We start from the raw sequence: 26,570 nt of genomic DNA, 5'->3' as shown, positions 1-26,570 counted from the left end.
CATAAGTATGCAGTGTTAGGCTTCTCACAGCATAGGAATTTCAGCATGTATTTTTTTAAAAAACATAAAATGATTATTCATCATTAATATCATAAATACATACTTCCGTTTGTTTTTTTTTATATAACAAACCAAACCGTTTGAATATCGATTGAAATTTGAGGAAGTTACGGTCATCTGAAAAGTACATATCGCTACCAACACAATGTAATGGGTAAGCCAGCTGTCTGAGGTAAGATGGCCGCCATGTGCGGACGTTCGACTTCGTTGACGGGCAACGGGGACGAGGCATCTAGTCTTCTATGTAAATCTATGGTAATATCATCCGGACCGTTTCCCGTTTTGTCAGTGTATCTAACATTCAAGCATCAGAATGAACCATTTGACTCTGAAACTGTCTGTATCTACGCATATGGCTCCTGACTCTCTTTATGTGCTACAGAGACTGTAAAATACTTTATTTAAACGCCATACAGAGTGAACTTCATATTTATGAAGAGGCGATTGGGATTTGTCCATTGGCCAGGCTTCCTTTGCGTCATCATTATGCGACGAAGCGCGCGCAGGTTTAAAACAGTGATAATTTGTTTTTAGCTTTTTATGAGTGTGTGTTTATCAGGTCAGTCATGTTGAAGAAAGCACCCAGAGCAATCTTAAAATCTCAAATGAAAAAGAAATCGGACATACGTATTGGAAAAAACGCAGATTTGATGGTAAGTTTTGGGCGGCAACAAAAAAACAGCTCGGCTAACATTAGTTAGTTAAATAGCGATTAAACTTGTTTACATGTACGCATTGAGTTTCATGAATTAGTTTATAAATTTACCTTCGTATTAAACTCGTGTTGCATGATATTACACGGAAAAGCATTTAAATACAAACTGTCGGTTTTTCCTCGGAGTGGACCGGCTGTATTTTTATCAAATGTAAAGAAAGATAACCAACCGTAGTAAAGTAAATTCAGGATTGCTGGTGTATAAATCAGAGCTGTAATAACATACTAATGAACTTAAGAGTGCAATTCATTAAGTCAGCTTTGTGAATAGGTGTCCATGTTGTTATTTTTTCTAATGGAGAAAATTTTACTAAACATACTCGTCTACTGTATATAATCTCTATGTATCTATTTATCTATCTATAATACTGTATTTCATTACAGTGGCGCCTGATGAGGGGTGGGATATATTAGACAGCAAGTGAACAATCAGTTCTTGAAGCTGATGTGTTGGAAGCAGGAAAAATGGGCAAGCAGATAGATACTAAGTCGACAAGTGCTAACACGGTGGTGTAGTGGTTAGCACTGTCACCTCACAGCAAGAATGTTCTGGGTTCGAGCCCAGCAGCCAACAAGGGCCTTTCTGTGTGGAGTTTGCATGTTCTCCCCGTGTCTGTGTGGGTTTCCTCTGGGTGCTCCAGTTTCCTCCACAGTCCAAAGACATGCAGTTAGGTTAAAGTGCATATTCTGGACCAATTTCGGTTTTTTTTTTATATGAAAGTACAACCCCGATTCCAAAAATGTTGGGACAAAGTACAAATTGTAAATAAAAACGGAATACAATAATTTTACAAATCTCAGAAACTGATATTGTATTCACAATAGAACATAGACAACATAACAAATGTCGAAAGTGAGACATTTTGAAATTTCATGCCAAATATTGGCTCATTTGAAATTTCATGACAGCAACACATCTCAAAAAAGTTGGGACAGGGGCAATAAGAGGCTGGAAAAGCTAAAGGTACAAAAAAGGAACAGCTGGAGGACCAAATTGCAACTCATTAGGTCAATTGGAAATAGGTCACAGTGTTTTCCCCAGAAAAAAATTAAAGCCCTAAATTCTGGCATGATGATACACAGAAAATTGAGTGCCAATGGTGTGAAAGCAAGCGCCAAAGGCGCGAAGCGAAACTGGGGGGGGTTTGAAAATTTTTTTGAAAATAGATGCTCTCAGGTGCATTTTCAGGGTCTCTGAGAGGTTTTAGATACATGATTATAGGATAGATTTTACCAGTGTTTCAATGATTTCTGACCTAAATAGTATTAATGTATACACATTTGAAATTTCACCTTAAAGTTTAACATGTAAGTTAAACTGTTTTTTGTTATAGATTACTGAGGTATATGATAGATTGAAAATCTACTGGGATCCCTTAATTATCTATGATCAAGTAGTGTTGTAACAAAAATGTGCATGAAAATATGAACAGTGGTTTGCTCCAGTTTATGCAATCCAATGAAGAGAATTGATCATCATGACCTCCTGTTGATCACAAAGGGATCTGAACCTAAGAACTGCCACCTTAAAATAAGTTGCTGTATTACTATAACTGTAATGATTTAGAATGTTTCGGATGCAATTACCATAATATATGTAGACCTAAGATGCACTGAAAAGAAAAGCAACTGCATATTATAAAGTTTAAATTTTGGCACTTTATTAAATGGACTAGATTAAGATTAAAACATATATATTTAAAGGAAAAGAAAACTTAATTTCTACAGTTTAAGTTTGCAGAAAGATTATGTACTTTTAAACATTTCATGAAGGGAATTTGTTTATAAGTGTCAAATGTAGCATAATTGCGAATAATAATGATAAGTGTATTTGGCAGCGTGATGTCACTGTGAGCCTTTAACAAAAGAATAATCCAGAGCCTTCTTTTGTTAAATGGATCCCAGTGACATCACACTGCCAAAACTGCTTATGATTATTTGAAATTATGCTATATTTGACACATTTGGACAACTTCACTTCATGAGAGTGTTTATAAGTACATAATCTTTCTGCAAATCCAAACTAATGAATTAAGTTTTCTACTCCTTTAAAGCAGATTAATTCTCCTTGGCTGTTGCTTGGCTCAATGTTGGGCAACCCTCTCATAGTCCATCTCGCTGTCATCCATGCTGATGTGGATTAATTTGTCCGGCGAGTCTTCTCCTAGCTTATTAAAATCAGTCGGCTTTGTCCGTCTGGTGGGGGACAACATCGGCAGCCAATGAGATCGCTTATAATAAATCGGAAAATTCCGGGATGTCTGACATTTTCTTTCGATGTTTTTATTGGACGGTTTTAACTCGTGATCTTGACAGCCAACAGATTAGTTTGTTTACATCATACCATGCGGACATATTACTTTGACAGAATCAACACAAACATTGGAAAAAAAAGACCGCTTGTTTAACACATCAATCAGTATGTAAATGGATCTGTTATTTGCTCTCCTATGTATCTAGTTACTTGTGGGTAGGAAATTTAACGTATCGGTATAAATCTAAGCATATCGGATTTTAACTAAAGCAACTAAGCGTGTCGGCAGGCAGAGCAAGCGTATCGGGCCCGACACACTAAAATGCTTTGGGGAAAACCATGGGTCATTAACATGACTGGGTATAAAAAGAGCATCTTGGAGTGGCAGCGGCTCTCAGAAGTAAAGATGGGAAGAGGATCACCAATCCCCCTAATTCTGCTCCAACAAATAGTGGAGCAATATCAGAAAGGAGTCCTACAGTGTAAAATTGCAAAGAGTTTGAACATATCATCTACAGTGCATAATATCATCAAAAGATTCAGGGAATCTGGAAGAATCTCTGTGTGTAAGGGTCAAGGCCGGAAAACCATACTGGTTGCCCGTGATCTTTGGGCCCTTAGATGGCACTGCATCACATACAGGCATGCTTCTGTATTGGAAGTCACAAAATGGGCTCAGGAATATTTCCAGAGAACATTATCTGTGAACACAATTCACCGTGTCATCCGCCGTTGCCAGCTAAAACTCTATAGTTCAAAGAAGAAGCCATATCTAAACATGATCCAGAAGCGCAGACGTCTTCTCTGGGCCAAGGCTCATTTAAAATGGACTGTGGAAAACTGTTCTGTGGTCAGACGAATCAAAATTTGGAGTTCTTTATGGAAATTAGGGATGCCGTGTCATTCGGACTAAAGAGGAGAAGGACAACCCAAGTTATCAGCACTCAGTTCAGAAGCCTGCATCTCTGATGGTATGGGGTTGCATTAGTGCAGGGGTTTTCAAAGTGTGGGAGAGTCAGCCCCCCCTCGGAGAGCAAATAAACAACAGCGCCCCCCCCTTACAATTTTTGTTGTTGCTATACTTAATGTTCCATTCGTATTTTTAAAAAAATGGTTGTTGTACACATTATTTTTTTTCTTTTTCACATTTAAAACATCTTGTTTTACACACTTTAAACATCCCATAGCATCGTTAGCTAGCATCTCTTGGCAGACAACACACTGTGGCAGTGGAGCATCTTCAGATCCAGTCCATGAAAATCCAAACTTTAAATAATCGTGGTCATACTTCCTTCTTTTTCCAGTCCCCCAGGATTCCGCGGGCCTTTTTTGTGATTGTTGTGGGCTAAAATGTCTGATGTTGCGGGGGTTTTCCAAAAAAATTGCGATGAAAGTTGCGGTGTTTTTTAGGTTTTTGTTGCGATTACATTGCGGGAGGAAGTGAAAGTTGCGAGAAATTGTTGCAATTTTCTCTTTTTGTGATTAAAATTGAGTGATATGTTAAATATTAAGTTATTACTGAAAAACTATTGATTAAAAAAACAAAGAGAAATGGTCCTATAAACAACTTTACCAATATAAAAGATTACCAGGACTACAAAAATGCAGAAAAATAGGCTTTACTTATCCAAATGCACCTGTTGGTTCAAAAGTTAAAGTGCAGAGAACCTCACAGCACAACATGAAGTCACCTTAAAATATAATATAAATGCCTCAGCTGTGTGCAGGCAGTCTCTCCTGAAGACTAAATTAAACAATAATTATAAACTAATAAAATAAATGGCTCAGGCTTCATAGAAGAAAAAAACAATTTGAACAGAATCTCACAGTATGATGCTGAAGCTGCCTAAACAATGGAAAATAAAATACCATTTTGGCAAAAATGTTGGCATCCATTAACTTCTTGTATTAAGTAAAAAAAAAATAAAGTGCACACAGTCCTTCACTGTAAACATAACACACTTTCAGTGTTGCCAGATACTGCTGACGTTTTCCAGTCCAAAATATGTTCAAAACCCGCCAAAATGCACTTGAAATCGTCCAATCTGGCAACACGACGCGCATGCTGCTTCTCTTGAACACACGGAAGTAAGGCGGAAGGTAGTTTGTCTACGTCACCTCAAGACGACGCCAACGATTGGTCAAATTTGCGGGAAAGTTGCGGTGATTGGATATAATTGCAACACCGCCCTGAATTCGCGGGGATTGGTTGAATTTGCGCTGAAGTTGCAAATCGCAACATCCTGGAGGCACTGTTTTTTTGCTTGGCCCAGACTTTGTCTCCTCACTCCCTGTAGCTTTAGGTACTAAAAACCGATCCATTTTGTCTCTCACGTTGCGCCCCCCAAGGGGGGCGCGCCCCACACTTTGAAAAGCCCTGCATTAGTGCATGTGGCATGGGCAGCTTACACATCTGGAAAGACACCATCAATGCTGAAAGGTATATCCAAGTTCTAGAGCAACATATGCTCCCATCCAGACGACGTCTCTTTCAGGGAAGACCTTGCATTTTCCAACATGACAATGCCAAACCACATACTGCATCAATTACAGCATCATGGCTGCGTAGAAGAAGGGTCCGGGTACTGAATTGGCCAGCCTGCAGTCCAGATCTTTCACCCATAGAAAACATTTGGCGCATCGTAAAACGGAAGATACGACAAAAAAGACCTAAGACAGTTGAGCAACTAGAATCCTACATTAGACAAGAATGGGTTAACATTCCTATCCCTAAACTTGAGCAACTTGTCTCCTCAGTCCCCAGACGTTTACAGACTGTTGTAAAGAGAAAAGGGGATGTCTCACAGTGGTAAACATGGCCTTGTCCCAACTTTTTTGAGATGTGTTGTTGTCATGAAATTTAAAATCACCTAATTTTTCTCTTTAAATGATACATTTTCTCAGTTTAAACATTTGATATGTCATCTATGTTCTATTCTGAATAAAATATGGAATTTTGAAACTTCCACATCACTGCATTCCGTTTTTATTTACAATTTGTACTTTGTCCCAACTTTTTTGGAATCGGGGTTGTATGTCCCTTTACACACTCATCCAGAAGGGTAATTTTGCACAAGGCCATCTGTCTACAGCAGAAAAAAAAAAAAACGCGTCTGGAAAAATCCCAAGGGAGTCTGGAGCCAGATTCGTGACATTACCTGCGGAAACGCCAGCAGTCTGCGAGAGCTTGCACGGTTTCAGTGCACAGCCTGTGTAGAGCAAGTTTAGCAGCTAGCTATTTTGCATTGAAATATGGAATTGTCACCTGAGCGCAATGTTCCTTCACCTTTGGATGAAGAATATCATGAGATGTCAGAATTGGGGCTTCATCTGTTTGGATTTGATGATGATTCAAGTAGTGAAAACAACGGCGACAACACCGGGGATGTAAATAATACAGTAGTTTTCTCATAAATATACCAGCGCTGATGTAGGATTCAGAAGGAGGCGTCCCGCACGTGACATCACGAAAATCAATGTTTGCCGGGAAATCCAAATGGCAAGTTTTTTCAGAGGTGGAAGAATTCTGGTATTGCGCAAGGTAAAAAAATTGCACAAAATGCAAAATGTGACAGATATTTGACCAAAGTTTAATATAAAATAGGAGAATTACATTGATCTTGCTCCTGAATTTACCCGTGACATGCACTTTAACATGGGGTGGCCTTGGGCTGAAGTGCCCTTGAGCAAGGTACCTAACCCCTGACTGCTCCCTGGGCGCTGTAGTATGGCTGCTCACTGCTCTGGGTGTGTGTGCGTGTGCTCACTGCTTCAGATGGGTTAAATGTAGAGGATGAATTTCACCATGCTTGAAGTGTGCATGTGACAAAGGTTTCTTCTATTTAAAAAAAAAAAAAAGGACCAAATTGTGATGACCAGGTGACATCTCCAAAATGGCAGGTCCTGTGGGGTGTTCCTGGTATGCAGAGGTGCTTTGTACCTACTAAAATTAGTCCAAGGAAGGACAACTGGCTACAGGGTTGTGAGAGCCGAAGGCTCGTTGATGCACATGGGGAGAGAAAGCTAGCACACCCGATCCAGTCCTACAGAAGAGCTACTGTAGCAGAAGTTGATGAAGTTTGATCAAAATGTTGGCTATGACAGAAAGGTGTCAGAACACTCAGTACATTGCAGCTTGCTGTGTAGCTGCACACCTGTCATGCTAATGCTCTGGTCATGCTTGTCCACCATTGACTGTGCTTACAGTGCGCATGTGAGCATCAGAACTGGACTGGTGGAAGAAGGTGGCCTGGTCTGATGAATCAAATTTTCTTTTACATCATGTGGAGGCCCTGCCAGACTACAAAATTTGTTCAGGAATGGTTTGAGGAGCATGACAAACAGTTCAAGGTGTTGATTTGGCTTTCAGATTCCCCAGATCTCAGTCTGATCAAGTATCTGTGGGTTGTGATTAACAAACTGATTATTTGCTTTAAATTGAGATTTCCAATGCAATACCATCAGTAGCTGTACAAAAGCTCCTCATTTTAGACAGAATATTTTCACAATCTTCTTTATCATTTTGCATGAAAAGAAATGCTGTTTTCTAAAATAAGGACTAAGCACAGAACTATATGTAATTAAAATGTCATACACTTCAAACATTAGGTGACTAAGCAGTGAAACAAACACAACTTCAAAACATAATCACCCAGAGGAATGAAACCAAGCCCACACTGATGACTGTAATTTGTGAAATTTTTGCTAGTCTTTTTATTGACTGTCAGTTATTGCTAAGCAGCATCAACATCTCACTGAAATTTAACTTTGAAAAGCTGGTTTTAATGCAGGTTCAACCAATAGGCATACAAGTAATAGATGTATTGGAAGTTACTTGATTTTTGAAAAACTTTTACACAGATTCTTGTTATTTGGCTTGATATTTGTTTATGCAGTTTTATCTCAGTGTATGCCCAGTGTTAATTGTACAAGCACTGAAGCTTGAATGCACATAGTCACCTCTGAAAGTATTGGAATGGCAAGGCCAATTCTTTTGTTTTTGCTCTACACTAAAGACATTTGTCTTTTAGATCAAAAGATGAGATAGAAGATCAGAATTTCTTCTTTCATTTCCTAATATTTACATCTAGATGTGTTAATGTGGTACCTTTAGTTTGAACTCTCACATCAAAAATATTGGAACATGTGACTGACGGGTGTTTCTTGTTGCCAAGGTGTACACTGTTTGTTTAAACAATTAGTAGCTTTGAATGTCTACTCTTTGTTGGAGCCCTGGGTTTCACCTGTGAAGACTGCATTTGTTGTTAAAAAGTATAAACCAAAGCAAACAGTTGCTTATGAGAGAAAAGCAATCCATTTTATATCTGGAAAAAGACTGAACATCAGAGCCATTGCACAAGCATTGGGAATAGCCAGTACAACAATTTGGAATGTCTTGAAAAAGGAAGAAACCACTGCTGTACTTGGAACCAAACAGGTCAGCCAAGAACACAATAGCAGCTGATGACAAACATTGTAAGAGCTGTGAAGAAAAAACAAGTGTCAGTGTCATCACCAACATCCTCCACAGGGCAGGGATGAAGGGATCACAATCCATGATTTGAAGAAGCCTTCAAGATCAGAAATATTGAGGCCATACCACAATACATAAGGCCCCCAAAAAAATGTGTGTTTCCGGTTACCCGCCCGACCCTAAACTTTTTTTTTCGTTTTTTTCCCAGTCGCGACTTTTACATATAACCCAACCGCGTGAACCGGAAGTTTTTGTCACTCACTGGGAAAATGGCGGCTGCCATGTTCTCACATGTGGTCGTGGCGATTGAAATTGATCCTTGTAAACACATTGGCGGCATTAAGGCATTGACATCATTTTCAAAACTGTTGACTGTGCGAGACATTTTTTACCACTACCATAGTGAACACAGTAAAGGGGAAATCTTTCAAAGCAAGGCCTCCACAGATCCGGACATAAACTCGTCAACGAAATATTTTGATGTGGATCCTGGTCTTATAATTGGTGACCTTGTGGCCAATTTTGGCGTAAAAAAGTTAAAGTATACTTGTATCCCAGTGGACAACCCTTTGGAAACGGCTGCCAACGAAGCTACAGCGAAGACTATCGACGCTTTTCAGATTCTCATGGCGAGAGGACGTGAGTTTCCACCGAAGAAGACCAGTAGATGCATGTAGATAAATCTGAAAATCGCTGAACATGTGTCCAAGTCAAAACGATTTTCTAGCATGATCTAGCAAGGGATTAGCCATGAAGCTATCCCCTAGATCCCCCAACCCACAAATATTTAATAAATTAAAGAAGAGCCCTGAAATTATAAACATAAATTTGTATTTGTAAAATCACATTTTAAAAAGTGCATGAACATTAAAAGCATTACATTACCTTAAATATATATCAAATATATCTGTACAATTATAAAAAGGGGATTGGTGAATTCGTAGACAGTGAATTCGTAGATAGAAATTCGTAGACAAAATGTAGGTGAATTCGTAGACACCTTTTTTTAAATGGTGCAATATCAGAAAGGAGGTGCATTGAATCAATAAATTATGAACATGACAATAATTATAAATATATGGCCAAAAGATCAAATTTCCAAATATTGTCCTAGTTTCATAGCAAAACTGTATGTAAAAGTATTTATCATGTTGCTATCAAAAGTGGATTCCTACGTGTGTGTATATATACACTATTCTGTGAATCAATTTTGTGTAATTTGTTAAGAGTTAAATAAATTAAATCTAAATATACTTAGGCATAGTTTCTTTTCTACTTCCAAATGTGTTGACTAATTTTTCAAATTTAAACCTCATTTTATTAATTTATAAATGAACATTTGATACTTTGAATATAGCCACTCAGACCATATTCCAAAAGCTACAGTGGGGCAAAAAAGTATTTAGTCAGTCACCAATTGTGCAAGTTCTCCCACTTAAAAAGATGAGAGAGGCCTGTAATTTTCATCATAGGTATACCTCAACTATGAGACACAAAATGAGAAGAAAAAATCCAGAAAATCACTGTCTGATTTTTAAAGAATTTATTTGCAAATTATGGTGGAAAATAAGTATTTGGTCAATAACAAAAGTTCATCTCAATGCTTTGTTATATACCCTTTGTTGGTAATGACAGAGGTCAAACGTTTTCTGTAAGTTTTCACAAGGTTTTCACACACTGTTGCTGGTATTTTGGCCCATTCCTCCATGCAGATCTCCTCTAGAGCAGTGATGTTTTGGGGCTGTCGCTGGGCAACATGGACTTTCAACTCCCTCCAAAGATTTTCTATGGGGTTGAGATCTGGAGACTGGCTAGGCCACTCCAGGACCTTGAAATGCTTCTTACGAAGCCACTCCTTCGTTGCCCGGGCGGTGTGTTTGGGATCATTGTCATGCTGAAAGACCCAGCCACGTTTCATCTTCAATGCCCTTGCTGATGGAAGGAGGTTTTCACTCAAAATCTCACGATACATGGCCCCATTCATTCTTTCCTTTACACGGATCAGTCGTCCTGGTCCCTTTGCAGAAAAACAGCCCCAAAGCATGATGTTTCCACCCCCATGCTTTACAGTAGGTATGGTGTTCTTTGGATGCAACTCAGCATTCTTTCTCCTCCAAACACGACAAGTTGAGTTTTTATCAAAAAGTTCTATTTTGGTTTCATCTGACCATATGACATTCTCCCAGTCCTCTTCTGGATCATCCAAATGCTCTCTAGCAAATTTCAGACGGGCCTGGACATGTACTGGCTTAAGCAGGGGGACACGTCTGGCACTGTAGGATTTGAGTCCCTGGCGGCGTAGTGTGTTACTGATGGTAGCCTTTGTTACTTTGGTCCCAGTTCTCTGCAGGTCATTCACTAGGTCCCCCCGTGTGGTTCTGGGATTTTTGCTCACCGTTCTTGTGATCATTTTGGCCCCACGGGGTGAGATCTTGCGTGGAGCCCCAGATCGAGGGAGATTATCAGTGGTCTTGTATGTCTTCCATTTTCTAATAATTGCTCCCATAGTTGATTTCTTCACACCAAGCTGCTTACCTATTGCAGATTCAGTCTTCCCAGCCTGGTGCAGGTCTACAATTTTGTTTCTGGTGTCCTTTGACAGCTCTTTGGTCTTGGCCATAGTGGAGTTTGGAGTGTGACTGTTTGAGGTTGTGGACAGGTGTCTTTTTATACTGATAACGAGTTCAAACAGGTGCCATTAATACAGGTAACGAGTGGAGGACAGAGGAGCCTCTTAAAGAAGTTGTTACAGGTCTGTGAGAGCCAGAAATCTTGCTTGTTTGTAGGTGACCAAATACTTATTTTACCGAGGAATTTACCAATTAATTCATTAAAAATCCTACAATGTGATTTCCTGGATTCTTTCCCCCCATTCTGTCTCTCATAGTTGAAGTGTACCTATGATGAAAATTACAGGCCTCTCTTATCTTTTTAAGTGGGAGAACTTGCACAATTGGTGACTGACAATACTTTTTTGCCCCACTATATCTCGAATTTTCTTGTTTTTAAATATAGCATATGTATTAAATATCTGTAAATTTCAAGAGATTTAAAAAGGAGCATGATTTCCTATGCTCTCAAAATGGGTATCTGAACATGTTTTTGTTGTATAGTTGGGAAAAGGTATCCCAAGAAATTCAATTAAAAATATATTAATCCATTTCAATGAAATATTTACATTTACATCATGCTGCATCAGATTCATCAGAAGGTGGTAACTCAGGTGACCTGCAAAGAAATTCATTATATTTTGTGAAATTATTCCTGTCTAAATATAGGTTATGGCAGCCATCTTGAAAAAAAAATTCAAAAAAAAAAAAATGCCTGCCTACCTACCCTAGTTTTGAAATCTACGTAACCGGAAACACACACTTTTTTTTTTTGGCCTAAACCACTCATCAGCAGTAAGTATTAGAAGGCCAGAATTGAATTTGTAAAGAAATACAGTAATGAGCCACAAAAGTTCTGTAATCAGGATTAACCTCAACCAAAGTGATGGAAAAGCCAAAGTGTGAAGAAAGAAAGGATGTGTTCATGATCAAAAACATGCGTGCTAAGGGGGGGGGACAGCAACTGGAATAACTGTGGTACAAGTCTGGAAAGGCTATTATTATCATTTTTATCTCAAACCCAAATGTCTTCAGTGTATAGCAAAAACAAAACAATTGGCCTATTTTGATAAACCAGTACGGGTTGAATGTTCTCTATATAGTTGGAGGGTGTTCCCTCTGATGGTTGCTCCTTGTCGTGGTGGAGGGCTTGAGCGGTCGAGTGACTCTGCGAGCAATGCCATCAGGAGTCTTGTACTCCTGATAGGGCCACCCTTGGCGGTATGGTCAAAGATGAGGACCCAGACCAAATGCAACCAACCCCCTTTCAAGACCACAATGGTGGAACAAGCAGTTGTACCAGTGGAGGAGGGCTATGCCAGATTGACTGGCTAGGAAGGCGTGATGAAAAGCAGCAGTCCACTGCAGTTTTGTGACCTGAACTTGCATGTCCCATACCACATGGGCCGCAGAGGATGGCATGGAATCAAGTGTGTGGGTCACTCCCCGGCAAGTTGTGATCCACCTTAATCAAATTCATACCAATGGCATTTCTTACAAATGCTTTCTTCAACCTCTTCTCTCTTGAGATCCAGTGCAGACTGTGTGGGAGAATGTTTCATGCAAAAATTGGACTTGCCAGTCACCAGAGGCATTGTCATAAGTTATCTGAAGGAATATGAATCTCAGAAATGAGGAACTGCCTATATATATATATAATTTTTTTTTTTTCATTAGTTGGGAGGGGGGCAAAGTACAAGACCAGTGTGAAGGCATCCTAAATCTGTTCACAAAGAAGTCCTCAAAATCACTACCTTATCACACTCACATAAACAACATTTTCTGTGTATCCCCCCCCCGGTTATGCTATAAAATGCTACAACATCTACAGAGGTAATTCACTGAGCAATCTGTGGTTCAGGGGCGGCACGGTGGTGTAGTGGTTAGTGCTATCGCCTCACAGCAAGAAGGTCTGGGTTTGAGCCCCGTGGCCGGCGAGGGCCTTTCTGTGTGGAGTTTGCATGTTCTCCCCGTGTCTGCGTGGGTTTCCTCCGGGTGCTCTGGTTTCCCCCACAGTCCAAAGACATGCAGGTTAGGTTAACTGGTGACTCTAAGGGCCTGTCCACACGAGTATGTTTTTGTCAAATCCGCATAAATACTTTATCGTTTCGGCCTCGCGTCCAGACGGACTTGGCTTTTTCGAGGTGTGAAACCGGAATGGGAAAATCCTAAAACACCGGATAGCCCCGGAGTCGTCTGGACGGCGAATGCGGATTTTTTCAGAAACGATGATGTATAAGCCCCACCTCTCTAACCTTTAACCTCAGCCGCTGCTAGACGCGTCATAACAACAATGGCGGACTACAGGCTTGTGCTCGTACTGCAGAAACGTCCAATGTGACATGAAGTAGAAGTTCCACTTCATTGTCGGTCCACACAAAAGACTCTCCTCTTCCTCTCAGAGTTGCGCTGGCCATGATCGTCCTCTTCTCGTGTTATGAGCTTGTTTGTAAACAGCGCGTGACCATGCTCCATGGCTTCTCTTCTGGTTTTAGTGTATTGGTGTGGCGGTGTCACAGCACCACATAAAGGCCTGGGATATGTACTACAGCGTTTTGGGTCGTTTCCAGTGAATCCGTGTGGACGCAGATATTTCTGGAAACGAGGCCGTGTTTACAGAGCTTTTTTTCAAAACAACAGTGTATTGGGTGAGGCCGCGTACTCGTGTGGACGGGCCCTAAATTGACTGTAGGTGTGAATGTGAATGGTTGTCTGTGTCTATGTGTCAGCCCTGTGATGACCTGGTGACTTGTTCAGGGTGTACCCCGCCTTTCACCCGTAGTCAGCTGGGATAGGCTCCAGCTTGCCTGTGACCCTGTAGAACAGGATAAAGCGGCTAGAGATGAGATGAGATGAGATCTATGGTTCAGCATTTCTTTAGAATTGTTCACTCTGAATTACAAGTTATTAACCAGGCTGCAAGGTTCTATGTTAAGTGGTTATAGCGGAGCACCATACTGAAGAGACTATGGTAATGCATCGACCTGATTTTTGATGGTTTTTGCCAGGCTTTCGTCTAAACCGGGGAACAGGGGCGCTGCGCCCCCTTACCGAAATGCCGATTGAACCCCAAGTCACGCTTAGGCCATGCATTTATATGCTACTGCACAACATGCAATCTTTCTTAAAATGATCTTTTCTCCGTGAAAACATCCCAGCAACACCACGTGACAATGTGTCTGATCATCAAATACGTTATAATTACTCCAAAAATATTCCAATCATAGTAGATACACCGCCAGACGGTGCAAAAACAATCTGAATTGGCGTTTTCCAGACTGAGGCGCCATGTTGTTTTAGTTGTTTACTTGTCGCGGCTGCTCTCGCGAGATTTGATATGGGTTACATACAAGGTCAGCTGACTTGTAGAGCGAGATTTCTCGAGACTGAATGACCTTTCACCCACTGGTGCAGGAGCTTTTGACAGAAGTAGTTCGCGAGTTGTTTTTGTTGACACTTGGGCATTTAAAGATGTCATCCAGCAGCACGAAACGGAAGAAAGCCAAAGACCGTCCGGGGCAGAAGATTACTTTTCTTTTTCAATGTTGACAAACAATTTGCTACAATTTCCCTCTCAGATAGCCTCAGAATGTCCCATTGTAGCCTCAATTTTTCAAAGGCTTCGCACGGCGGAGGGGGGGGACGGACAACCGGCACACACCCCACACCCCCCCCCCGGTCGCTTCGCTCCCTCGCCATGGTGAGCGCCCTCATACTAAATTTTTCTAGAAAAAAGCCTGTTTTTTGCGACTGTATAATGTTCATATGTACATATGAACGACGGCTGTGTACCACCACAGGAAACCCGATCATAAGTGCAAGGCAACATATTTCACAAATTTCGTTGTCCAGTGTATCTTATTTACGTAAGATAGATGAATTTTTATCCAGTGCTTAGTTTTGATTTGCTTTTTAAAAATAACCTGGGATTATTTACTAACACATTTTATGGAAAATGTTCACGACACTGTCATATAAAACTAGTTAACAGTTTTATTTGTCCATGAGCTTGGACAGTTGACAATTTCTGTCATGTAAGGGGAGTAGACAGATAGTTTTATTGAAAGCATGCTAGCAAACATATCCAAAATGGAGACTAAGGCATAGTTGAAGAACAGGCAGTGGTTGACCTGAGGCAAAGACAGGATATCGGAGGTAATACAATCCTCACCGTCCAAAAACACAAACGGGGTCAAAACCAGAAAAGTGATACAAAACACAAAGCTTGGTAACATCAGACACAGGGTACAGTGTGTTTACTTTGCAAAGTCTGTGTGTTACTAAGAGTCTTCATATGTATACACTGTGGTTGCACTCTAATCAGGAACAGGTGCATGGCAATTAGTCCTAATGGCACTGTGTGCGTGTGGATATGACCGATATAACCAGACGACTGTTTGATGTATTAAGTTTGATATTTGATCGTAACCATGTAGTAATAATGTATAGTGAAAGCGCTGGTTCACTGCTGTCCACCAGGCATCCAGCAGAGTCACACCATAATAAATGCTGTGGTGTTGGTTCTGGCGTATGACATGCAGTGTCAAAGAAAGGAATAAATATGTATTCGTAACTGTGATGCATATTTCATTATTGGTATCACGGTCACAAGACAATGCAGCAATTTATTGACACGAAATACACCACAGTACACAATTCGATGATTCATATGTTATAATAATATTCTATTCAGGTTGATTTTGTGGACTTGCACATATTTTGCTCATACACTCATCAGAAGCTCTGCTTTTAGACAGTGCTTAAATATATATTAGTTTCTGTATAAGTTCGAGACTAAATGGTTAATATTTGAGAACAGGCCATACTTTATCTGCCTGTGGTTCCACATACTAATAGAAAGAAAATGAAATGACCCCATCCTTTCTGTTGTATAAAACTAAATGAATGTGTATCAGTGACCTCTCAGAATGAACACTTTCTCTCATGTATTGACACTAACAGTGGCACCAAGCTTAAAGGCAGGGGAGCTAAACAGATGAAGTAAAGATAAACACTGTTGATATCTAGTTATAAATAGAAGTAGTTTTTAAATGTCTCGGAGACCTCTTGGCAATCACATACTTTCAGTTGAAGGCCTGTTGTGTTATAATAATGGATATATAATTGTTGAGGGGGCGGCACGGTGGTGTAGTGGTTAGCGCTGTCGCCTCACAGCAAGAAGGTCCGGGCTCGAGCCCCGTGGCCGGCGAGGGCCTTTCTGTGCGGAGTTTGCATGTTCTCCCCGTGTCCGCGTGGGTTTCCTCCGGGTGCTCCGGTTTCCCCCACAGTCCAAAGACATGCAGGTTAGGTTAACTGGTGACTCTAAGGCTACATCCACACGATAACGGCAATGAGATTTTATTTAAAAAAATATCGTGTCCACATGGGCAACGGATCAGTAAAATATCAGGTACATATGGCAACGCAACGCTTGCTGAAAACGATGCAATACACATGCCACACCTCTAGGGGCGCTGTAAGACGGTCCCATCGGAGACACCAGAACAATAGAAGTAGACGACACATGCGCATAAACCCCTTCTTCTACCCGGTGTGAAGCACTGTCAGGAACAAACACACAACAAGAAGAAGATGGCTGCGACTACGCGAGGAAATCGTGCCTTCTGTGTGTACAAATTAGTTTTATTAGTGTGCATAGTTTTATATAACTTAATTTTCTTATTGTGTGTGAACATTTTGAAAAGCATTTTTATATAATTTATATAACTTTTTATATTGTGTGTGAACATTTTGAAAAGCAGTCTTATCCAATAAAAAAAGAAATTAAAGAAATGGTTCAGTTACTTGTTTATTTAAAAGAAAAGCTGTATACAAAAGTGAATGCAATGCAGTGGTTCATACAAAACAGCGAGAGTGCTGCTTGTTCTAGTCATGTGGTTGTGACGTCATCGTAAACAAATCCGTTCGACTCATCCAGACGACTTCGCAACGGCGCCGTTGCCAGATTTTTCCACTCTGGAACCCGTTCTCAAAAAATATCGTTATGGGGCACCCAAAACGCCGGTGCCGTGTGGACGCCAGGCCGAAACGATAAACAATTTTATCAGATTCACCTGAATCCGTTGCCGTGTGGACAGGGCCTAAATTGACCGTAGGTGTGAATGTGAATGGTTGTCTGTGTCAGCCCTGTGATGACCTGGTGACTTGTCCAGGGTGTACCCCGCCTTTCGCCCGTAGTCAGCTGGGATGGGCTCCAGCTTGCCTGCGACCCTGTAGAACAGGATAAAGTGGCTAGAGAAGATGAGATGAGATAATTGTTGAGGCTTTGTGCTATTTTCATGCCTCAGTATTTATTTTTAATCCTTTTATTTTAATACACAAGTTTATGCTCATGGTGTGGTCCGTTTAAATGTAATCATTACAGATTTGTTTTTACCGTAGATCTGTACTGGGTGAACAGATCTTAAAATCAACATGTGCAGGCCATTTTATGATAATGTAGTACATGCAGTACAGATTAGAGATTAAAACAAATCAGTAATGATGATTAAAAGCTACATCTGGCTAGCTAATTACTAGGAAAGTACTGAACAACACCATATTGTTTTCGCCAGTTTCCTTAAAAGTGTGTGTGTGAGAGCGTGCACGCGCACACTGTCCATGCACTAATGGCTCCTAATTAAAAAGCTATTGCAGCTGGTCATACTTTATTGAGACTGGAGGTGGAGACCCTCCTGAGATGTAAAAACCTGCCTGAAAGAAGTGCTGCTTTACAGGGGTCTAATCCAGCCTTTAAACTCAAAGAAAGAATGAAGGGGGAAAATGAATTATAGACTCATTTTTTTTTTCATCATACTATGAATGAATATCTGGTTTCATCTGTGTTTTTTTTTTTTTTTTTTTTTTTTTTTAAATGCCATTCTTAATAAGACCATTATTACCTTCTACACTGATGTGACTGGACCTAACTGACAATGTGATCCTTAAAGCCATACCAGGAGTCTGAGTTGGCTTTCTGGGTCAGACTGAGCAGTATGACAATACAATGTCCATATCATGATAAATTATTGTCATATGAAAGGTATCATGATACATAAGAGTTGTATTACATGAAAAAATATGCACATAGTAGTTCGCACTGAAGATAAAATTGAAGACGTGATACAAAAAATGTTTTGTGCAGGTGTTTTAGAATTGTGGATCTTCATTTATTATTAAATTTGTAAAAATATTTAGGCAAAATGCCTTGCGTGCAATTGATACATTGAACTGTGAATTATCAAGTTACTCATGTAATAAGATTCATTCATGAGCCATTTTGTGAAATGATTCATGGTAAGGATGTTCCAACAAATGCACTTTCTAGCTTTTTGTGCCTTGCTGTGAATTTGGCGAGCCATTTTCATTGCTCCAGGTTATAAGTGCGTGTTAAGGTTGGGGCGGTGGCTTTACATCATCTTTTGTTCTGATGTTGAGATGAAATGGACTCTGGACCATTTGATGGTTGATTGAACTTGAAAATAATTAGTTTCGTCCTTCTGGGAAGCTGTGAAAGTGTGTGTGTGTGTGTGTGTGTGTGTGTGTGTGTGTGTGATTTTTTTTTTTTTACTTTTTCCTCTATATTTGTCTGCAAACTCGGGACCCCTTCCCAGTGAAACTAAGTTCAGTAAAACTTACTCATTGAGCATTTTATTAGGAACACTATAGAAAAACTGGATAGGGCCTCCCTTTGCTCTCAAAACAGCCTCAAATTCTTCGTGGCATGGATTCCACAAGATGTTGGAAACATTTCTTTGAGATTCTGTTTGATTCAGATCTGGTGACTGGGAAGGTCACCGAAGACTATTGAACTCGTTGTGATGTTCATGAAACCAGATGATTTTTGCATTGTGATATGGCACATCAGCGTGCTGGAAGTAGTCATAAGAAAATGGGTAAACTGTGGCCATAAAGAGTTGCACATGATCTGCAACAATACTCAGAAAGGCTGTGGCATTCAAGTGATGATTGACTGATATTAACAGACCCAGAGTATGCCAAGAAAACATTCCCTATACCATTACACCACCTCCACCACCAGCCTGGACTGTTAACACAAGTCAGATTGGGTCCATGGATTCATCCTGTTGGTTCCAAATTCTGACCCTACCATCTATGTGCCTCAGCAGAAATCAAGATTCATCAGACCAGGCTACATTATTCCCGTCTTCAATCTGTCCAGATTAGGTGGGCCTGTGTCCTTTGCAGCCTCAACTTTCTGTTCCTGTCTAACAGAAGTGGATCCTGACATGGTCTTCTGTTGGAGCGCACCCATCTGAAGCTTCAATATGTTGTGCATTGTGAGAGGCTTTTCTGCTCACCACAATTGTACAGAGTGGTTGAGTTACTCGAGCCTTTCTGCCAGCTCCAGTCAGTATGGCCATTCTCCATTGATCGCTTTCCTGAACAAGGCATTTCTATCTGCAGAACTGCTGCTCACTGGTGGAGTTTTTTTGGGGTTTTTTTTTCTTTATTGCACCAACTCTAGGGACTGTTATGCGTGAAAATCCAAGGAGATCCACAGTTATAGAAATACTCAAACCAGCACATTTGGCACCAACAATCATGCCACAGTCAAAATCACCAAGATCACATGTTTTTTCCTCCATTCTAATGGTTGTTGTGACCCATAACTGTATGATTTTATCCATTGCACTGCTGCCACATAATTGGCTGATTTAGATAATTGAAAAAATAGATCTATAAAAGGGTTTTTTCTGATTCATTCAGCATCACTAATGAATATAATTTAGTTCCATTCCTTTAATCATTTTCATTTTTTTCTTATAGATAAAATTGCTAACAATGGGACCATTACTCTTCTAATCTGTAGCTATGTTGCTCACATATTTTTCTGCACCCTTTCCTCTCTGATGTTTCCACATATTTCTTGTGTTTGTGCGAGGCGGTGAAGAGAGTGGTCTTGACTTTAATCAGTCAGGGTGAGTCGTTATGTTTTGGCAAAGCCTTTGGCACAGTGCAAGTTAGCTTCTCAGTTTTCATTCTCCCAACAGCATTTCTTAAGAGCAGCTGTTGGAAAAATGTTCAGACGCCCCAAAGATGACCTACAATTATGAAAATGAGGTATTAATAGATTTAAATTGCATCCAAATGGTCATCATGTATGTGCACAATGAAATCATTAGCTGTGTTTGGAAATTTTTCTGCATGTGGTTTAGATGCCAGCCACTTACTTCATATATACATTTATGTGCGTGCACACATGACAGAGAGAAAGAACAGAAGAGAATATGTGGTCGGAAGAACAGAAGATGGTACATAGGACCCGTGTTTTTGCATTGCCTTATGTCATAAGAGGCACAGGGATATGCGACTGGCTTGAATTACTGAGTTACTGTGTGTGTGGCAAGTGTGACTAGCTATATTTCAGTTTTAATCTCAATTTTGAGTGAAATAGGTTCTTTTCTTGTACTTTTTCTTAACTGCACTCTCTCCCTAGTTAAGCTTTACTTTTCCTATTAAACAACTGAATCAAATTCAATTACATTCAATCAGTGAAATAAACATTTTGTTTCAAGTTTAACTGCTGTGCCCATCACTAATGCACGTCAATCCTACCTTCTAAAATCCATGTGCAGAGAGAAGCCTAATCCCTTAAATACCTGTTCCTTAAATTTCATCGAGATCATATGATGCATTTATGCGCGCACACGTCCTCTCCGTGCTTTTGCGTCACTGGAACCATTTATCAAATACACATGCATTAGAATTGGTTAGAGTTAGAATCTAACGTTATGAATTGGGAAAAAGCTGCTCATGCTTACTAAGACTTTTTTTGTAAAAGTAAAATTGCAACCTTCTTTATGCTATGTGCTAAAGTGCAGTTTAAAGAATTATCCTTAAATATGGTTTACTATTATTTTATACTATTTTAAAGGTTAACATATTTATCATACCCCTTTTCCACAGGTTGACACAGTTCCCTGAAATGTCTGTGACATGGTTTGGTCAACATACCACAAGGATAAAGCACCACAGCTCCCTTCTCACCCTGTTTAGACAGCGCTGTTCAAAATGACCAATTAGAGTGTCTGTTCCTTTAAATGATAATGAGTCACTGTTCACCCCACCCCTTCTTCTGCTGGCCAGTCAGGTAGCACTTTTCTCATGAGTATTCATTCACAATGGCGGTTCTCAAGCCATGAGTAGAGATACTCCGATGAGGGGGTATGGCATAAGTCTAATGAGCTCCACTTGTGACATAGAAAAGGGGGCCAAATCTGAATGGCTTGTTGAAGCCCATGTTTTCTGAGATAGGCAGCTCAAAAGAAACTGACACTTGTTTCATAGTTTGTGGGATGGTAGGCACTCCAGATACCCAAATACATGTGCACAAACCCTGAAAGAGTGAGTTTTTCATATGTCCCTTTTAATATAAACTTGGGCGTCAAAACTAGGAAATAACACATGGAACATATTTGGAATTATGTACTAAACAAAATTGTTAAAATACTTGTTAATTAGTGGCATTTCTTGCCTTCTTAATGTGTTTGAGACCATCAAAGAGTAAATAATAAAAATACAGCAAATAGCCCTGTTCCACAACTTTAGTAATTCATATTATGTCAAGAACTGCTCAGCTAAGGAAAAAGAAATGACAGTCCATCATAACGTTGACATGAAGTGACTTATAATTAATAAAAATAAAGAAAAAAAACATTGCATCAGAAGGTGAGTCTAAACTTTTGACTGGTACTGTGTGTGATGTATAATATACATTTACTATAATGTATGTATAATATTCTTTTTATTATATATAGATAGATGGATAGATAGATATAATTTTTTTAATTATATAGACACAGCCACAAAAAATATATGGAAGTTAATCAAAAGAATTTTAATTTTGAACTGGTTCGCCATTTTGACAACATGCATCAAGTCAGCGGGAAAACATTGGGAGTGACGTCATCAGAATGAAGATATTGAGAAATGTTACTCGGGTCCGGGATGTATTTCGTATGAAAAATACAAGTTTTTCAACAGAAGACAATAAACTTCATAACTTCAAGCTAATGTGTGATTTTTCTTTTTATGATATAGACACATTCACAAAGAAAGTATGTAAATTTATCAAAACAATTCATCAATATCCTCACAAGTGAGGATATTGGAAAATATTTTCCTCAATATCCCGGATGTAGTTCGTTTGGAAAATACGAGTGGCATATTTCCCAGTCAAACACTTGTCTATATAATAAATATCTCTCAAATATCTGTCGTATATAGAGACTTTATTGTTGTTTGAACGTAGGGTTTAAGTTGTCCGTGATTTAATGTAAAATTTATCTTGACTAGTGGCTCGTGAGACCTTTGCTGGCAGTAACCTCAGCCAAATACTTTCTGTAGCTGCTGGTCAGGGATTAGGAGGTATTGTGCACATATAAAAATAAACTTGGAAGTTTATTTTTGGTATTTCTTCCTTGTTAGGCCTGCTTCAGATCATGAAGCAAGATTTCAGTGGCAGTAAGGCCATGTTCCAGGCTGAGCCACTCTACAGTGATGGCGTATGCACAAACATGGGGTGCATTGATAAGGTGCTTGATTCATAGCCATGAAGGTAAAATCATGCTGAACAGGATCTGCAGTAGTAATCCATTGTTGAGATTTTTTTTTTCCCCAGTCAATGACCAACTGTAAAGCTGGGGTTAAATAAAGTTTTGACTACATTTCAGGAGGAAAAGCGCCACTTACCATCTACTGACCCCTGGTCCTGATGGACATACCACACAATTCATGGTATAAAAACTATGGTCAAAAGCGCTCCATTAAACTGGCTCAATTCATCCATTTCTTTTGTTTGTATTGTTCTGTTTTTTTTTGTTCTACAGAAGTTTTCTTAAAAATGCTTGCATGACCAAAGTGTGAAGCAAGATGTGATTTATAAGAAGTGATGAAAAACGATACAACAGCCCACACTGTGTTTTTTGGCCATTACTAGTTTAGAGTAATCTTATAGTGTTTCTATGTGATTTAAAACAATTTGAAGATGAATTTCAATGTGTAACTCCTTTTGGTATGATAAAATAAAATATCCATTGAAGTTATTACCATTTATCATGCATAAGCTGTTTTTGGATGACTCCTGCATAAAATGTTATCATATTGTCAGAGATGAGTAATTGTTGGGTTGTTTGTGTTGTGTAATCAGGTCCAACTGAATCTGCTGCTTGTCTTGCGTCGACTGGCAGAAGAGTCCAGAATCAAGGCCTTTGAGGAGAAAACGGCTACTATCAAAGTTCACCATGTCAAAGCTGTTGCAAAGGTATCTAGGCTAGTCTTGTTAATAATTCTGTTTCCGAATGAAAGATGTGCTACTAAATGTGGGGAAAAGCTTCATTATTTCTGATCTTGTATTATATCACATCATATATTCACCAGTCTCTACTCTAGTTCTATTGATTCAATGTTTATTGCTTTTGCTCCTTTGCTAATGATCTATAATTGATTTGTTATTCTTTTTTTAATGGGATGTAACCATTTACAAAATTGTTTAACTTCAGCGGTCTAGTGCTTATTTAAGAATGTGTTGGGTGGGTGTTAGGCCTTAAAACACTGATCAGCTGGATTAAGTTTCACATGCATAATAATTCAGTCAGTCTGCATTGCTAACAGATGTCACCCAGGGCTGCTTCACTGATCTGTACAGCAGTATGTGTCAGAAGTGTGTATGAGACTGTTTCCCGCAAATCCTGTCCACTTGCAAAGGCGTTCTGACCAATTTTGTCCACTCCTACAGGTTTTTTTTTCCCTCCTCCCCCCTTTTGCTGGCAATAATTTTCTAATTAACGTTGTTGATCTTCACCAACATATAAATAAATTAGTCATTTAAACTACAGTGTGACTGACAAGGATAAAGCATTTACTGAAAATGAATGAATGTCGTCTTTCTCTCGTCAATGAATGTGGCCTTTCTTCATCGTATGAGCTTCATACCTGACGGCTTGCTCCCACCCAATAAGAACCCAGACTTCAGGTAGTCATTGACTGCAAAGCATTTGCATCAAAATATTAAAAATAATACTTATATTTAGAATTGTTCATTTGTCCAATTATTTTTGAGCCTGTGAAAACAGAGAGGGGGACTATATGTAAAAAAAAAAAAATGGTGCAAATTTTTATTTATTTATTTTTGTTAAACCCCTTGAATTAAAACTGAAAATTCTACACTTCAATCAGACCTTGATTGATTGATTCAGACTTTTGGACTTGTTGTACATTGCTTTGGACAAGAGCGTCTGCTAAATGCCATGTAATGTAATCTAATTTCAGGTCTATTGTCCAAATGCTTATGGACTCAATAAGTATTAGTCTGAGTCATTATAGTCAGTACTGAATGGTAAGGCTCTGCCTAGATTGAGAAGAACCCAACCTTTATTTCCTGTTACAAGTACCACTCATTTCTGGACTTTAGATGACTCATAAATGTAAGTCTAGGCAGTTAGACTCCTATAAATGGACTTCATCAAATGTTTATTAATGTTTTACCTTTTATATCTTTTTCAGTATTTCTTACTCATGTGTAAGAAGAAACGCTGATAATTGTATGTAGACGTACACCTATGGAACTTTCAGTTTGACTAATCTAGAACCTGACAATTTATGCCTGGTCATGGGGTGTTGAAGTTTGAACATTGCATTGTAGGAGGCAGGTATTAGTGCAGAGTTGCATACTTATAAATGGGAACACATACAAAAGTAAACCCACATGTCTGACACATCAGTTTAGGGAAGCATGACCTTTTCTTGATCACTACAGGAGCAGAATACATATTTGGTATATAATCAAATACATTGCATGAATTGAATAGGTAATGTGTTCTAGATGGATACAGATATGAACAGGAGGTACACTGTTCAGATTTTATTGTGCCTCCTAAAGCCTGATCGCACAAGCAGAAGGTTTTACTTTCATGCGGGCACAAGTGAGTTGTCAGGTATGGAGCTTAAATAAGGATCACAGACATTAAACTGAGCATGTAGTGGTCCTTAGTAAAAATTGCCAGTTTAAATTTGTTAGAAAATGTCATGGTCAGATTTAAGCAAATAACACTGCCAGCAAGATTAAAAACAGTCCCGCACACATCTCTCAAGTGACTTGAAGTTGATTAACTGTCAGAACCACAATTCAGGGTGCTGAAAGTGCTGATATTTCTATCTCTAGAGTTATTTTCCAGTGTTTCTGGGGGCTAGAGTGGCAGAATCTTTAATCTCAAACAAGAAGAAGAAGAAAAACCTCTACAAAAAAATTGTAGAATTTTTATTTACAAAAAGAACTTCCTCTGTTGTGGATGTTACTTTAGCTCTGTTGGTGTCAAAGAAGTGTTAAACACCCATTCAGCCAACTTTAAGTCAGCATGATGCATTTATTTTTCTGATGTAGAGAAGCTTATTTGATTTAGATGTAATTCAATGCAGAGTTGAGTGCTATCCATGCATGAGCTGGAATGGTGTGAATAATGGTCTGGTTGCTGTGCTAAAGAGCAGACTCATTACAACCTGTCACAACCAAATATGTTAGAAATTACATGTCTTGGGTAGTTTGCTCATGTCACACAGATGTAATAAATGGAAAATAACAGCACAAATCTGAACAAATGAGAAGCATAACTGGAAGACTGGTTTGTGAAAGATGAGGAATGAGCAGTTTGATTTTATTATGCTGTTATGTCTCTTTTGTTTTTCTGTTTGTCTTCAAGAAATTGTTGAAGAGCACACGGGGATGAGGTGGAACATATTGCTTCTTCTGTGAGCCTGAAGCTACACAGAGCCCACAGTCTGAGAGAGCCCAGGTATCCAGTGCACTCCAGACTCAACCTCTCACTGGGGCCAGGATACATGAGTCATGCCATGAGTCAACATATGCTTGCCATTTGCTCATCTTTACCTTTGGACCCTCTTTCCCCCTTTTTTTTTAATTTGACTTTTTCAGTGTGTAATCCTAAAATGTGCAACCTGCAAGATAATGTGCAAACACTCCCCCTCAGATTAATTCCCTTTGGATATCTGTTCACTTTTCTGCTCCATTACTGTTGACCTTTTGCTTTCGAGTGGTGTTGGGAAATAGCTTGTGTATAAACATTTAGCCTGTGACTGATGGTAACAGCCCTGAATATCCATAGCCACAAATGTTTTGTGGTCTGTATTTTGGATTTTTATGAGTACTTAATGCGTTAATAAACAATTTGTGCCACTTAAATTGCATGTAATATGTTACCCTGACTTTCCCTTTGTCACTTCCTCCCTTTTTCTTTGTGCATATGAATAAAACAAAAACAAACAAAAAAAAAACACTGGCCAATAACCATAGGCAACAGTAGAAGTATTATCTCAGCACCAATCCTCAAAGCAGGATTTTAGCAAGAAACTTTTTTTTAGCATGAAAGGAAATGCAGATATCATCTCTGTTGACACAATATCAAACTTCTAAGACTGTTT

General features: G+C 39.3%; 1 protein-coding gene across 1 annotated transcript; it reads left to right on the top strand.

The window, feature by feature from the left end:
* The first annotated feature begins 543 nt into the window (after positions 1-543).
* On the top strand, positions 544-26,331 carry cenpw (centromere protein W). Its single transcript, XM_060920657.1, has 3 exons — positions 544-713; positions 23,284-23,397; positions 25,832-26,331. Exons 1-3 carry the CDS (start codon positions 627-629, stop codon positions 25,856-25,858), a joined length of 228 nt encoding a protein of 75 aa, XP_060776640.1. The 5' UTR covers positions 544-626; the 3' UTR covers positions 25,859-26,331.
* Positions 26,332-26,570: the final 239 nt, after the last annotated feature.

This window comes from Neoarius graeffei, chromosome 5 (assembly GCF_027579695.1).
Source record: "Neoarius graeffei isolate fNeoGra1 chromosome 5, fNeoGra1.pri, whole genome shotgun sequence".
NCBI classification, from domain to species: domain Eukaryota; kingdom Metazoa; phylum Chordata; class Actinopteri; order Siluriformes; family Ariidae; genus Neoarius; species Neoarius graeffei.
Note: the sequence above shows the minus strand (reverse complement) of the source record. Positions and strands in the feature narration are given on the sequence as shown.